Source organism: Saccostrea cucullata, unplaced genomic scaffold (genome assembly GCF_032062105.1).
Source record: "Saccostrea cucullata isolate Sc308-1 unplaced genomic scaffold, CSIRO_AGI_Scuc_v1 ctg1650, whole genome shotgun sequence".
In the NCBI taxonomy this organism is placed as follows: domain Eukaryota; kingdom Metazoa; phylum Mollusca; class Bivalvia; order Ostreida; family Ostreidae; genus Saccostrea; species Saccostrea cuccullata.
Genome location: NW_026921227.1, coordinates 168432 through 184726, shown reverse-complemented (window position 1 = coordinate 184726; position 16295 = coordinate 168432). Strand labels below are relative to the sequence as shown.

General features: G+C 31.7%; 3 protein-coding genes across 3 annotated transcripts; 1 reads left to right on the top strand and 2 right to left on the bottom strand.

Annotated features, from left to right (window-relative positions):
• The first annotated feature begins 2275 nt into the window (after positions 1 to 2275).
• Positions 2276 to 4985, top strand: LOC134259506 (uncharacterized). Its single transcript, XM_062742084.1, has 6 exons — positions 2276 to 2593; positions 2688 to 2766; positions 2854 to 2982; positions 3664 to 3682; positions 4619 to 4760; positions 4850 to 4985. The coding sequence occupies exons 1-6, from the start codon at positions 2276 to 2278 to the stop codon at positions 4907 to 4909; spliced, it is 747 nt and encodes a 248-aa protein (XP_062598068.1). The 3' UTR covers positions 4910 to 4985.
• Positions 4986 to 7220: 2235 nt separating this feature from the next.
• On the bottom strand, positions 7221 to 10422 carry LOC134259505 (bile salt-activated lipase-like). The gene is made up of 3 exons (XM_062742083.1): positions 10414 to 10422; positions 7917 to 9409; positions 7221 to 7468 (listed from the first exon to the last, which is right to left on the bottom strand). Exons 1-3 carry the CDS (start codon positions 10420 to 10422, stop codon positions 7234 to 7236), a joined length of 1737 nt encoding a protein of 578 aa, XP_062598067.1. The 3' UTR covers positions 7221 to 7233.
• A 2052-nt stretch (positions 10423 to 12474) lies between these two features.
• LOC134259509 (acetylcholinesterase-like) lies at positions 12475 to 16222 on the bottom strand. Its single transcript, XM_062742093.1, has 3 exons — positions 16002 to 16222; positions 13494 to 14995; positions 12475 to 12740 (listed from the first exon to the last, which is right to left on the bottom strand). The coding sequence occupies exons 1-3, from the start codon at positions 16008 to 16010 to the stop codon at positions 12503 to 12505; spliced, it is 1749 nt and encodes a 582-aa protein (XP_062598077.1). The 5' UTR covers positions 16011 to 16222; the 3' UTR covers positions 12475 to 12502.
• Between the last annotated feature and the right edge of the window lie 73 nt (positions 16223 to 16295).

Below are 16295 nucleotides of genomic sequence, written 5' to 3'. Positions count from 1 at the left end.
AAAAGTTGCTGATACAAGAATATCAGCAGTCTCGTTTAAAGTCATCATTTCGTAAGTTCTATGATCGATGCGATGACCTTGTCAGCAACATTTTTTCATTTAGTCAAATGCTGACTGGCATTTTTTCATACTTATAGATAAATAATTATTTACACACTAAAGTGACGACGGATTTTTCCGTTATTTCTCAAACATGACAACGAGCGTACGGCCGGTGTGACCGGTCGGCAGGGGATGCTCACACTCTTCCATGGCACCTGATCGGCCCACCTCTGAGGTTTCGGAGGTCCCTGTTTGCTCTGCTCCTATTTTGTATCGTTTTATGGACAGTTGAGATTGAGTACTGTTCGTAATCTCCTTATGTTTCATGGTACCTAAAAGTAGTTCTTGTAACACTTGCTGCAGTATTTAACATACTAAGTTACAACACACTCTAAGATAGGCAAAGACAGATAACTTCTATCCTCAAACTTTGTTACAATTTCTGATGATTCTTTATCGACTCATTGAATTTTATACCCTTCTACATTTTTCTTCAAAATATTCAGGGTTAGAAAGGGGATTCAAAATTTAGTAAACTCCTGTTTTTTAATAAGCAAAATAATTTCAAAACTAATTAAAATTTGACAAAGATGATTTCAATTCATTACAGACCATTATAAATAGAATACCTCGAAACTTTGTTAGAAAGGATAAGAGAAATGAAGTGGAAATTGAAATCCTGGACTAAATTGTTGACTGAGAAAATACATCCCATTTACCCTTCTATATTCAGCAGTTAGAAATTTAAAAATAAAATAGACAAATTGCATGCTTCCAGCTGAATATGTGAATTAATATTTTATTTGCTATTTCAAATGGTGATTGATGTAAAACAGTTAATTAAATGATTAACGTGACGATTTCGTTGCAACGTTTCCATGCTGTATGTAACAGTGTATCATCGGATGTTTATGGGTTTTCAATCTTCAAATTGATCTAGCTGTTATACAAGAAAATTCTTGCCGTATTATCAATTTCTTAACTGATGTAGGCTACTAACAAATAACTCATTGTTACAAGGGTATTATAAATCTGATTCACAGTCAACATTTTGTAAATGACATGAAATACCGTAAATCTGGAAATTTTTACGTCGATTTTATTTTGCGAATTTGGGTCAAAATGCTGTTGATTAAATTTTACGCTTCAAAATTTTGCGAATGACCACTGCTTTGTTTACATTTCTTACTGGTGATTTATTTTTAAGAAAAATATTTTTGCGAATGCAATGAACTCGCAAATTTGCTAAAAATTTATATACAGCAAAAATTTCCAGATTTACGGTAATGATAACGAACAGTGATCAAGCTTAGAAGTTCATTAGAACAATGCAACTTGGGAGCGAAGTAAAAGATCGTTCTCTGATAACATCAGACGTGAGATAAAATATCTTGGATTTTAAAAGGTAATTGATGTCAAACGTTAATGACCTTAAAATTGTAGGGAATTTAGTTTGAAAAAATTGGCCTTGATCAACATGAATGTAAAACAGATTTGTCAGACACTGTGGTGTATTTTATCACAAGAAGGGATATATCAAATCAACGAATGAATTATTGTAGATTGATTATACATCGTCGATTTATCTTAATATCGAATTGAGGAAGCTTCTTATCTTCAAGTAGAAGTTTTTGAATAAATTCTGCTTCATATGAATACAAACAACAGATATTGGCTATTTGAAATATAAGGGATTTTTTAACTTTCAGTACCTGTTCTCGTCAGTTATTATAAAAATATTGCATATTTAGGGTAATATGTGAAATTTTGCTTTGCCTCGGCAAGCGATAGCTTTTTGCAGAATAACAACCCCAAACAAACATATGGAGTTTATATAAAAGTGTGCTTGTAATTGACCTTGCACTTTTACAAATTACAATTTTTGAAGGATTGAAAGTAATTTGTAAAGTGAACATTTTTTAATTACCCGTAAAAAATTTAATTACAACTTTTAAAGGAAATAAGGTTTTTAATTAATTTTTGTGTGAAATGCTAATTAATATATAACACAATATTATAGAGAAAATATTGACTTCAAATACTGTCTTTTACCTTTAAATCTGCAAAACATATTATATATTTCTTCAATTATAAGAAAACTACAAAATTATAATAAAAATACTTTACTAGGGTATATATAAAATTTTGACTTTGATTATCAGCAACTTAAAGTGATACGATCTGCTGTATGATCTCATGCGAGGTAATATAAGATTATTTTATGTTATCAATGATGGTTGTTGAAATAAACACGGTTTATATTGTTATATTGTCTTTATGTATTGTTGTTAATATACAACTTAGCCTCTCTGAAATATGCTGCACTCCCGATCAATGGGTGGCCGATATGTTCCTGGACTATGGAACAGTGTTCATCGACAAGGATCAAGTTTCACCAAAAACAGCTTACTCTTATATTAATGGGACTGTAAAAACTGCATATGATTACGTAAATCAAAGGACGTATCTCAAATTAAAAGGAACGCAAGTGACTCCACTGATTCCGAAGCCGGAACCCGCCGACACAACCATTATCAACGACTACAAAAATGTAAGTTACATTTATTTTGAAGTATTTATGATGAATTTTCATTTTAAAAAAATACACTAATGTTAAATTTATGAATTAATTTATGCATAAATAGGGTATTCAATACAACATTGGACTGGATGGCAGCTGTCAAAAAAGTACTATAAAGAACATGACAAAACAATGCGTACCAGGTATAATCGTCATTTCTGTTTTTATTAATTCCTTTAATCGAAGAAAACCAGTTTTTAAAGCTACTATTCTTTTTTGATATTTGGCAGATGACGCTAAATTGTTGAGTACAGGCTCTTTGGCGGCAAGTTGGAATAAGGTCAAGAATTACAAGTTTATCACTAAAGATGACTTTCCAGCATCAGTCGACACAACAGTTATCATAAATTTACCTACGAGTAAGACATTTTTTACAAACTTTACTCTAAAAATATCTTCTCTCATCTTTCACATGAATTTAGTGTCATTGTCCATATGTGAATAAATTTTAATTGACTTGAAGCAAACAAAGATATTATTTATTTTTTAATGATTTATTTTACACATGGAAAATGTTTAGGTTATTAAAATATAGCTATTCATAACTTTTTAAATTTCTCAAAGGATATAACATTGATCATTTCAAAAAACTTCATGTTTGCAAAATTAAATTAAACAGTCATAACTTAGATTTAAATTTCTCAAATGCATATAACTAATATCTTCTCGGGTTTCTGATTGTTTAAGGAAGGAATTTGCAACATGACTCTCTACCCTTTATCCCCCTCCTTTTAATTTATAAGACACCTTGTTCACAGTAGGTGCTGCAAAATAAAAACTCCTGCTGAAGGCCGTAAGTCTTCCAGGACAAATTTTCAGCTCTTAACCGGAATTCCTTTGAGAAAAATTAAGAATAAAAATATGCAAACATCTCTCATGAAAAATATTTTTATAATAATTTTGTTTTTATCTACTTGCCTTGATGTCAGTCTTCACTTGGTATTTGAATACTAAATATTATGAACAATTTGTTCACAAACTTTTCAATCCAAGGCATACCTATTTGTTTGAAGTATTAATATATTTATTTCAAAAATCAGAATCATGCAACCCAGGTTAAAATTTTGTGGGGAGTACAAAAGAGAAGCCATACAATGATAAATTTTGATGTGCTGAATGTGGTACCTAATGTTGAAGGTTCATTACTGCACAATGTATAAAAACGCCAGGTTCACAAGAAGAGTAAGCATCGACAAAAATAATACATCTTAATTTTTGAAGAAATAAAAATAATAAGCCTTTTATGCATTCATTTTTTGTATTTTCTTTGGCCAAGTTGGAGGAAAATAAAAGAAATACAGCATGTTACAGCGCTATATTTTAGGAAGGGACTTTTCTTTTAAATTAACTTTCGACAAATTTAGACAGCCAGAACTGAATAATTATGCAATAGTTGTACAAACTAGAGATTAATTATTTCCACATTTTTTACTGTCACTAAATAACTTTTACACATGGAAAGATGCCGAGTACATTGTTACACATTTTCATAACGAAAGGATCTCCACCGATCACTTCTATTTCATAATGTAAAGTTTAAATACTGGGCTTCAGTAAATAATAAATTTGAAATTTGACAGTTGTAAATTTTTTGTTTTACTTCCACTCTGAAGATTCAGTATTACTTCATATTATTAACCGTATTTGAAATACACAACACAAAGTTTCTGCTCTCGATAATATTTAATTATGTAAAAAATAATTAAAGATTTTTTTCCGCCTCTCGTCAATTCTCATGCATGAATTCCTGCTTTTAAGGCTTGTAAGGAATTTAAATTTATCATAACTTAATCTTTCTTAATCTTTTGATCAGGATCGCTACACAAGGTTCTAACCATCAAAACTGTCTGTTTTTAGTTCTTTTATAACTCCACCGGTTGTGTAATTTTTGAAAATATTGAATCGCAAAGTTTGATTCAACTTATTTTTTTATCAAAAATCATATAGCAAAATTTGATGTAATTAAATGAACATTTCTGAAAGATATAGTTAACGTGCTGTGTATTTTGTGGGGAGTACAGAGAGAGGCTCTGGCACAATGATAAATTTTGATGTGCTGAATGTGGTACCTAGCATTCTTGACCCGAGTGTTTTCAGTCCTCCACCACAATGTAAAAACGCCAGGTTCACAAGAAAAGTAAGCATCGAGTCAAAAAGATTACACCGTAATTTTTTTAGTTAGAGAATGTGTAAAAATTGTAAGCTTTTATGCTTTTTTATTTTCAGGAGGAAAATAAAAGAAATACAGTATTACAACGCTTATTTAGGAAGGGACTTTTCTTTTAAATTAACTTCAACATATTTAACAGCAGAACTGAATAATTATGCAATAGTCGTACAAACTAGGTCTGTATGTACACAGCAGTGTCACCTAAGATACGAACTTTCCATCAAAGATTCCATAGTTTTCATAACTAGGATTGCGACCGATCACTTCTGTTTCATAATGTAAAGTTTAAATACTGGGCTTAAGGTCAAGATCTAGTAAATGACTTTAGAATAACTTTTTAGTGCTAAATCCATTATGACGTCATAATCACTTTCAACTTTCTTTTTCCCGTACTTTACAGCTCTAATAGAATTATGAAGAAAATAAAGTATTTTCATGGAATTCAATTTGAAATCACATAAAAAGTAGTCCCGATACCTACCTTAAATTTAACATTATTTTAAAGTAGAGACTAAGAACATACAAATAACTGTTTTCAGAAAAACTGTAGGCAATCTGGATACATTTTCTTTGTCTGATATGGAAAAAACTCCCATTTTCAATACTGGTTTTCTTAATTTTTCATTGAAAATGCTAGTATAAAATATGGTTTTTCATCTTGTTTTTCTACAAATTATGCCCCGAAACAACTATTTTGACCAATCTAATGTTATAAAGCATCATTAAGGGAATTAATTTCTTAAATTTGAAAAATCTGTAGACACCTTCCATTGACTAGATCTTGACCTTAAGTAAATAATTAATTTGAAATTTGACAGTTGTAAATTTTTGTTTTACTTCCACTCTGAAGATTCAGTATTACTTCATATTATTAACCGTATTTGAAATGCACAACAAAAAGATTCTGCTCTCGATATTAAATTATGTAAAAAATAAGATTTTTTCCCTAAACGGGGACTAAGATTTCTCATGCGATGAATTCGAGGCTGCTTTTTAAGGATTGTAAGGAAAATCTGCGAGAAAAATAAATTTATCATAACTGTAATCATTCTTATGAAAAGAAAATCTTTTGATCCGCTCCAACTAGATCGCTATACAAGGTTCTAACCATGAAAAGCTGTCTGTTTTTAGTGTTCTTTTATAACTAGTTGAAATGTAATTTTTGACAAATATTGAATCGCAAAGTAAGCGTTTGGATTCAACTTATAAAGTAACCAAGCTTTATCTTGAAAAATCATATAGCAAAATTTGATGTAATTAAATGAACATTATCTGAAAGATATAGTAAATGTTTATTTATTCATCATTTAATCCACATTCTTTGTATTTCTGTCCTATATGTAATTTTTTAATTTAATTGAAAAGTTGCACGACTTCTGATTTTTTAAAAGAAAAATAAACCATTGTTTATAATCCTATTTATGGCCTCTTGCCCCTGACAATGATACAGTATACCGGTAATTGAGGAGATATAATTTGAATTTTTAAAGTTTTTCAGCACCAAAAAAAAAAAAGAAGAAAAAAAGAAAGAAAGAAGGAAAACATTACTATTTAAAAAAGAATAAAAAATTGACTATTGACAAACCATGAAAATCTTTCGGACGAAATTGACTGAGGATGAAAGTTTGCCCGCTATTCTTCAGAATTTTCAATATCAGCAATATTACTGTGAAATCACTAATTTTCGTGGAGTTAAATTTTCACTGCTTCCGAGGCATGGAGAAACCCACGAATTCAAGACCATCACGAAATTATGATTTTCAGATGCATTACTACTAAACATTCTCCCACAAAAAAAAATTTTACTCAAACCTCGACATTCTGACCCCCAAAAAATATTTGATTTTACTGACTGTGTTTTCCACTATTTAATGCAGTCGTTGCTTATTTCGAATGTTGAAAATGTGCCTGTAATAGTACAAAATAATACATATCAGCCAACTATACTAGTCAAAATATATAATCTTTGTATCTTCAAAGTGATTTTAAAATATGAAAGCTGAAAATTTTCTAGAAATTTCACTGAAAGATAAATTACAAAGATTTGTTTCTTTTGAAAAATTCTAGTCTTTCTGGAAGCCCCTCATGTTTTGTTTGTAAATATTAATTACATAGATTCGGTTCTCTGGAAAAAAATCTTTATGGAAGCACTCCTGTCTTGTTAATGAATAAAAAAGGTGTCACTGGAGCTTTGACAAAAATATTCAACATGTGATCTGTCATTTATTAATTTCCAAAGAGGTAATCTATAGGTCTTAACGATGAAATAATGTATTTGCGCGGATGAATTTTGTTGTTTTCCCATAAACTCAGCGATAGTGCCAGTTATATTCAAACAATAGGTAGAAATCACAATTCACAAAAAAATCAAAATATACTAGGATTTCAAATCCAAGCTTTGTCTCCATTGAAAGTTAAATGTTTTTGAATCTATAGGAACTCAGAGAAACAATTTTAATGTGTAAAAAAGTCCACTCCCAAAAAGAATCATTCCAGATTGTATAGCATCTGCAGCTGAGGTTGGGAATTCATAACTGTTGACCTTGTTCCACAGTTTGACATAGTCCTTTCTGTAATGATTTCCATTCGTCATATTCCCTATCCTCAGTTGTTTGTATGATTCTGTGTTACTGAGATATGGTAACCAGTCTGCCTTATGAGGACTATTTGGATTTCTGATGGAAAAAAATATAATCACCAAGTTAGTAAAAAGAACCACAATTAAATAGTTCATAAGAAAATACACTTATCGTACTTTATAAGTGACATCTCATCTCATTTTTAATATATAAAATTATTTAAATGTTTGTCTTTTGTTAGTCGCAAAATCTATTGTTCCCCTCGTTCTATATCAGAAAAGTTTACCATATTTGTAACATTTACACAATCTACAATTTGAATGCACATAATATATAATATTAATAATATAATATAATAATATATAATAGTTTTTTAAATTCATTTTTCATATCTTTTAAATGACTGACAATACACATGTATCCAGAAAGAAACAAAATTTACCTTTCCTATCATATATTATTTTAATAGAACTTGAAATTACAGCGTTTCCAATGAATATGAAGAAACCATACACTGTATATTTCACCACAAATATTTTCTTACCCTGTTTTCGCGAAATTTGTCCAGTACTCAATTAGCTGTACTGAGAATGCCGCTTGCTTCGCAGAGAGAGTAGGAGACAAGGCAATAAGATCTCCAACATCAAAGAGAAACATCAACTCAGATCCATGCCCCGTTCCATGAAACCAGGACGGCAAACCGGGATAAAGCATCCGTTCTTCTTGCGAAAATATGAATTGATAAGTTGAGGAAGATTTACTTGAGACATGAGCTTGCAACATGTTTATTGTTGGTATAAGAAACGAATAATCGGTCAAATAATGTACAACATTATAACTTTGCGTAATCTTGTCTTTGCTTGTGTATTTTTGACATATTAGTTCAGAAATTGATGAACTATTTTCATAGTTAGTTTCAACAAGTGCTGGTATTAACCCATCACAAAGAAATCGTTTTGGAATTCCATCTGACATATTGAAATTAAATTCTCTTTCGAAAGCTTTACCAACGAGAAAAACAAAAGCTCCCTCCATATCACATGTGCCTCCTATAAAGTCAATTGATTGAAAGAACTGGAATTCTTTCGAAGACTTATCTTCAATCAATTCCATGGGTGTTCTTTGAAGTAAGTCACCATCTATCACCGGGGTAAATAAACCTTCAGAAAAATAGTCAATTCCAAGCGTTGCAGAATATTCATCAGTTTTGTTAACGATGACACCAGCGTCAAGATGTCGCAAACATTGTAAGAATTTCGATTGGTCTTGATCATTACAACCAGAGTTCTTTCCTATCAGACGTCCTACAGTAGACGATTTTTTGAAAGCAATTAAAGAATTTGCACCGCCACTTTCACTGATTGCACGATGGAAAAGACCCTTGTTAAGAGGTATTAGCATTAAAAAGTTGACGGAATATCCACCAGCTGATTGCCCAAATATTGTTACATCAGACGGGTCTCCACCATAATCATCTATGTTGTCTTTGATCCACTGCAAAGCTAATATCTGATCCCATAATCCCAGATTTTCAACAACTCCAGAGTTTTGTAAAGATGGAAAACCAAACATACCCAGGCGGTAATTTATTGTCACAACAATTACATTACCATGGGTGGCTATCCTAGAACCATCGTGTGAAAAACCTGATCCGGCCATGTATGCCCCGCCATGAATAAAAACCATAACGCTTCTCTTCATATCTTGAGTAATATTATAAGGAACATATATATTCAACTGAAGACAGTCTTCTGAAAAATAATTATGAAATGCTCTAGCGCGGGTGAATGATTGCAGACAAGCAGGTCCTATTTTTGTCGCATCGAGGGTTCTATTCCAGGAACCATATGGCTGAGGTTTGAGGAAACGTTGGCTACCAACTGGTGCTTTGCCAAAAGGAATTCCTGTGAATCTGAAGATGTCACCCTTTGTTGTAGGAATTTTTAAGCCAGTTACATTTCCAAGCCTTGTAATAATGGTAAAGTCTTGGTACGCAGATACCAGAGTGACTGCCAAAAGGAACAGAAGTATGTATTGCTGAAGAAATAAAAAAAGATATCATGACAAAGTCTTATTTCAAAAATGTACATATAATATTCTATAATATAGAAATTGTGGGGATATATTTTTTTTTATCGTCTGGCTATCTGTTTGATTGTAAACTATTGAACATTGGCGGCCTTCTTATAAACATACATGTAATCTTGAAACTCATATTTGAGCGGTCGGTGCTAATACTTCATAGATTTATTCCTTGTGTGAAGATCTTTGGGTTATACATTATTTTATCTCATGACCTTGGTCTTGGAATTTAACTTGCATTTGATTAACTTTAAACCTGTTCATGAGCTACTATAAAAACCAAAGTCAAAGACATATCGCCCTCAGTTCGAAGTTTAAGCCCTGTGTTCATTTGTGTGACAAAGATTTGACCAAGAACTATATAAACTTTTATTTTTAATCTGTTAACTTGAAATTACTCAAGGAACTTGTATCCAAGTCAATCTAAGATCAGTAGCTTACTGACTTACAAATATGTAGATTTCACATTTTCTAAAAATCAACTTCGAACCTGGTGAGATATTGTTTGATTAACAACATAAAATCTGATGGTCAAAAGGAAAAAGCAATTTGCGATTTCCTTATGAATAATAACTTCTGTCTGACAAGAACTTGATAATTGTCCGAAGTTATAAATAAAGAAGAAGGAACTTCATTGCAAGAGAAATTGTCAGATTTTTACTCCTATTAAGATATGATTTTGTTAAAATCTATTTTCAATGAATTACATTGTATCATACCGCTTTACAAAGCCGAAATCAAGCCAACAGCCTAAATTAAATTCGTTTAATACATCATTCATCATACAGAATAAATGATATCCTCGGAATTAAAATAGTTGTAAAAAAATCATTTACATATTTGAATGAAAAAGTCCATTAAGTTATAAATCCAGACTGAAAAAAATATGATTTATTTACGACAAAGGGTTAAGGACAGAATGAGTTAATTATGTGCAACAATGATAAATTTGTACTTACGAGTGTCATCGTTTCAGTCAGTGGTGTCCTTAGGATAGCTTCGTGTACTTCGGGTTTACAAATGTTTGTCTTTTCTTTCAGTGATAAGAACATTATATCTCTCGTGAATAAATTAAATACCACTACATCAGTAGTATAAAGTGACCTTTGCAAACATTTTCTCATTCATCCTAATAGTGAAACAGAAAGGTTTGCGTTATGGAACATGACAATAGGAAACTGGGGAGGGGGGAGCATTGGGGAGTGTGCCCCCAATAATTTTGCCGATATATAGTATACTATAGAAAACTTAGCTACTATATGGTCGTGATGCCTGAAGGAAAACATCTGATGACCTTTTGTTTTTGCTTTTCAAAGGTTTTGAAAGTTAATAGTGCCCCAAATGAAAATATTTGACTGTGCCCCGTATTTACATTTTTCTGTTGTGTGCGTAAGTCAATAGACAGAGTGGAGATAACTATAAAACCTTTACATTTGAACTAAGAATAAACCGTTTGTCTTTGGTGATTAAAAATATAATAATAAATTTATTATTCATATGAGCAAGTTAGATTTTGTACTATGATATTGATAGACCATTTGGAATAATACATTTGTATTTTTGGAGAGTCTTAGAAACAATTTAGAGATAAAGTTTTTGCCACTGGAAAAGTATGCAGTAATCTGAGATTGATACGCTTATCATAAACACAAGGCATGATTATTGCGCGTATCTCACTAAAAAAATATTCCCTGGTGTCAATTTTTTTCATGTGAGGTGTTTGAACCGCAAGTCATGATGGGTATGACTGCCTCCGTTTTTTGAAAATAGATTTTATACTCTTAAAACAGAGGATATCAGTCTCGCCGGACTTTTCGAAACAATGGGCAATTAACTATTATCCAATTAAATTCTATTTGTGTAATTGCCGTCAATCAATTATTCAGTTTACAGCTTGGAAAACAACAATTGCTCTAACCTGCCTGTGAGGTTAATTATTAGCAAGATGATTTTCCAGTACCATTATTATGTGATAAGCGTGATATCTCCCTCTAAACAGTCCATAATAGTTTTATTATCCTCAATAAATAAGTAAACAAAATGTTCTAATCTTATGTTTTATTATCCTGACGAATCTAAATTATCAAATAGTGTCAAAAGTAGTAATCAAACCACTTGTGTTCTCCTACTCTGCTCTGATTCCATACTTTCAAAATATGTCAACAGACAACTTTGACGTCATCGTTAGAAATTTTTGTTTACCGATCCCGCATATTTAGCCAGTGTACATGTATAATTATAAGTGTACAATTACTAAATATGCAGGATCTGTAAACAAAAAATTCTAACGATGACGTCAAAGTTGTCTGTTGATATATTTCGAAAGTATGGAATCAGAGCAGAAAAGGAGAACACAAGAAGTTTTACACATGTATGATTTTAAATACGAGTTATCTCCTTAAACCACTTTAATTTCATTCAAAGGGCGACAACACACTTGTAACTGTGCATACTCGCTTAAGCTATTTCATTATCATCTGAAGGGTGAAAACAGTTGTCACCCTGCGCGTGAGGGAGACATCACAAATTGTCACACCTCGCGTGACATGCTCTAAACCAATCATAATGACTGTGTAATTATGATCGATAATAATAAGTAATATGTACCGTAATCTAATGTATAGAAACTTTTTTATCGTTCATTACAAACCTTGATTACACCGGATTGTTGAAGATATTCTTGTAGTTATACAATATAACACATTTAAGTTGTGATTACTGCTCAATGTTTACGATCAATAGATCTTAAAAGTGATTTATTTACAAAAAAAAAATGTCCTTAAATTCCAATTACTTTAAAAACTCAGATGTTTTGATAAATTCTACTCTTGATTATAGACCTCTTCTTTTGTTTATAATATTGTACTTTGTACATGTATTGCACTAATGAGTGACAGTGTCATTTAATATCAAATATAAGTTGGAAACATGGAGTTGCTTCCGAAAAATACAAATATTAGGATCATAAAGATAATGTTTGTTTCCAGTAATATTTTAAATCTTTTGAATTTACTGAAGTAATTATTTCCATGAGCAAGTACAGGAACTTCACAGAAACAATTTTAAAGCATACGAAAGTACAATCCAATTAAGAATCATTCCAGATTGCACATTTACCCCCGCTGATATTAGGAATTCAAAAGCGTTGATCGTGTTCCATAGTTTTACATAATCCTTTCTGTAATGGTTACCATTCGTCATATTCTTTATGCTCAGTTGTTTGTATGATTCTGTGTCACTAAGATATGGCAGCCACTCTCTTTGTTTGTTGGGACCGTTTGGATTTCTGATTGAAAAAAAATATCAACACTAAGTAAGTATACACAATGTTCTAATATTATGTTTTTTCTAGTTTAATAGCAATAAAGTTTACGAGGTTGAATTTACCATTTGTGAATTATTAACGTAAGTAAAAATTTCAATACAAGTAATTAATTTTTTTGTATACACTACAGTTTATATTTCTTTTGCGTTGCTGAAAGGTCTTACGCAAGGAAATAGCCAATCAAAATGAACTTAGTCAATTTGTTTTAGGCGTACAGTATTAAAATTGGACTCATGTACTAGGAATATCATTTCTTTAGCAGAATTATCCCACTGAATTAAAAGGAACTCTTTTTTCAGGTGCGCATGATGCAACTTCCTGGATGGTGTGTAGGCTGTTTGTCAACATGTGAATCCCACGTGCATTTCGGGGTAGGTAAGATTACTGTCGATTTTCTTACTTAAAAGCCGCATAAGGCATATTTTTTCTGATCTCAAATTTTTGTTTAAGCATTAATCTTTATTTTCTCTTTGTAAAACATTTTTGCAAAGTCAAAAATTAAATAATTTAATTCAAGCTATATAGTAATATATAGTGAAATTATTTCCTTGTGTGAGACCTAAAATCAGTGAAATATATTCTAAAAGAAACTACAATTTCCTTTTCTACCGTATATTTTTTTCATTAAAACATGTAGTGAGGATATCTTACAGTACATACAATGAATATGAAAATAACATATTTTAATACAAATACATGTATATGTTTTCTTACCCTGTTTTCGCAAAATTTGTCCAGTATTCAATTAGCTGTAATGAGAATGCCGCTTGCTCCGGAGAGAAAGTAAAATTAGAAGGTAAAACTGACAAGTTTCTAGCATTAAAAAGAAACATCAACTCATTCCCATGTCCCGCTCCATGAAACCAAGACGGCAAACCGGGAAGGAGTAGCCGTTCTTGTTCCGAAAATATGAATTGATAAGTTGAGGCGGATTTGCTTGAGACATGAGCTTGTAACATGTTTATAGTTGGTACAAGAAACGAATAATCGGTCAAATAATGTGCAACATTATAACTTTGTGTAATCTTGTCTGCACTCGTGTATTCTTTACATAGTAAATCAGAAATTGATGAACTATTTTCATAGTAAGTTTGAACCAGTCCTGATATTAACCCATCACAAAGAAATCGTTTGGGAATTCCGTCTGATATATTGAAATTAAATTCCTTTTCGAAAGCTTTACCATAGATCAAAACATATGATCCCTCCATATCACAGGTGCCTGCTATCAAGTCAATTGACTCAAAGAACTGAAATTCTTTTGAAGACTTATCGTTAATTATTTCCATAGGTGTTCGTTGTAGTAAGTCACCATCTAGTACTGGAGTAAATACAATATCATAAAAAGCTCCAATGCCAAGATTTGCAGAATATTCATCAGTTATGTTAACAATAATACCAGCGTCAAGATTTCGCAAACATCGCAAGAACATCGATTTGTCTTGGTCATTACAACCAGATAATTTTCCTATTTCGTGTCCAACGTTTGATGATTTTTTCATAGCAATTAAAGAATTTGCTCCGCCACTTTCAATGATTGCACGATGAAAAAGACCATTGCAACGAGGTATAAGCATTAGAAAATTGACGGAAAATCCACCAGCTGATTGCCCAAATATTGTTACATCAGATGGGTCTCCGCCATAATCATCTATGTTGTCTTTGACCCACTTCAATGCTAAAATCTGATCCCATATTCCGGCATTTTCAGCAACGCCTGCAAAGTTCTGCAAAGATGGAAAACCAAACATACCCAGGCGGTAATTTATTGTCACAACAATTACATTTCCCTGAGAGGCTATCCTAGAACCATCGTATGTAAATCCTGATCCGGCCATGTATGCCCCGCCATGAATAAAAACCATAACGCTTCTCCTCAGATCTTGAGTAATATTATAAGGAACATATATATTCAACTGGAGACAGTCTTCTGAAAAATAGTTATAAAATGCACTGGCACGGGTGTATGATTGCATACAAGCAGGTCCGATTTTTGTCGCATCGAGGGTTTTGTTCCAAGAACCGAAGGGCTGTGGTTTGAGGAAACGTTGGCTACCAACTGGTGCTTTTCCAAAAGGAATTCCTGTGAATCTGAAGATATCACCCTTTGCTGTAGGAATTTGTAAGCCATTCACATTTCCAAGACGTGTAATAATGGTAAAGGTTTGGTATGCGGAGACCAGGGCAACTCCCGAAAGGAATAGGACAATGTATTTCTGTATAATGAAAAAAATATGAAGAAAGTCTATTTCAAAACAATTCAATATTTTCCTCTCTAAATTGATATTGGGACACATCTAATTTTTGGAGTGTCTGTCATTTTGTTTGTTTGCAAAATATTGAACCTTGGATACCTTTTTATAAACTTACCTTGAATCTATAATTTAAACAGTTGTGCTAATACTTCATATTACACTGATTTATTCCTTTCTGTGAAGATCTTTAGGTTTTATCTCATGACCTTGACCTCGGAGTTTAACTTGCATTCGATTAACTTTGACCTTGTCTATGAGCTGAGCTCTTATGCGAGATATCAGTGATTCACAAACAAATCCTGTAGCATTTACTACGTAATTTGCTATGGAATAGCAATATTATACATATATCTTAGGTAAAAGATTTGTCATCCTCAATAATATGACAAATTTAACCTTTATTTTACATTTGTGTGACATAGTTTTGACCCAATCATAAACTTTGTATATTTTTTAATCTCTAAACTTTAAAAAAAACTCAAACGTCTCCATATGAATGAAATATTCTCAAGAGGAACGTCAAAACAATGAAAAAACTCAAGGAACTGGTGTCCAAGTGAACCTAAGAACATTAGCACATTTTAAACACATTTTAAATATGTGCAATAAATACAGAGTTCACATTTTTCCAACATCAACTTGGATTGATTGATTGATTGATTGATTGTGTGCTGTTTACGTCCCATTTGAGAATTTTTTCACTCCTTTAGAGGCGTCAACAGATACCTACACTGTAAACTAAATTAAATTTCTCTATATCTATATACATCATTCGACTAATGCACAATATCTGATAACATGGGATTTAAAATGTTGGTTAAAATTTTGTTTTACATATGTATAAATAAAAGTTCAGTAAGTTAAAAAAGCAGATTTTGAATGATGTATAAATAATTTACGACAAAGAGTTAAAGACAAAATAAGTTAATGTTTTGATGCGCAGCAACAATACAAAGATTATACTTACGAATGACATCGTTTCAAGTTAACTCTATCTTATTGGATATCTTAGTGTACAGGTTCGGGTTAACAAATGTTTGCCTTTTCATCAGCGATAACAAAATTGTATATATCGTGGATAAATTAAATACCACAACTCTAGTGATGTACCTGATATATGTAAGGTAACCTTTGAAAGTATTTCCTCCTTCAGCTTATGGTGAAATATACAGGTTTGTGATATGGAATTATTTACATTTCTCGGTTGTGTTCGAAGTGATCGTTGTCTCTCCATAGACAGAGTGAAGATAACTTGAAAAAA

What these genes read in the sequence shown, in the direction of transcription:
- LOC134259506 (XM_062742084.1), top strand. Translation starts at nt 2,276, where the DNA reads ATGGTTGTTGAAATAAACACGGTTTATATTGTTATATTGTCTTTATGT. An exon ending in GACAAAACAATGCGTACCAG is followed by an intron (nt 2,767 to 2,853) that starts GTATAATCGTCA and finishes GATATTTGGCAG; the next exon opens with ATGACGCTAAATTGTTGAGT. An exon ending in ACGCCAGGTTCACAAGAAAA is followed by an intron (nt 4,761 to 4,849) that starts GTAAGCATCGAG and finishes TTTTATTTTCAG; the next exon opens with GAGGAAAATAAAAGAAATAC.
- LOC134259505 (XM_062742083.1), bottom strand. An exon ending in ACAAATTTCGCGAAAACAGG is followed by an intron (nt 7,469 to 7,916) that starts GTAAGAAAATAT and finishes TTTTTCCATCAG; the next exon opens with AAATCCAAATAGTCCTCATA.
- LOC134259509 (XM_062742093.1), bottom strand. An exon ending in ACAAATTTTGCGAAAACAGG is followed by an intron (nt 12,741 to 13,493) that starts GTAAGAAAACAT and finishes TTTTTCAATCAG; the next exon opens with AAATCCAAACGGTCCCAACA.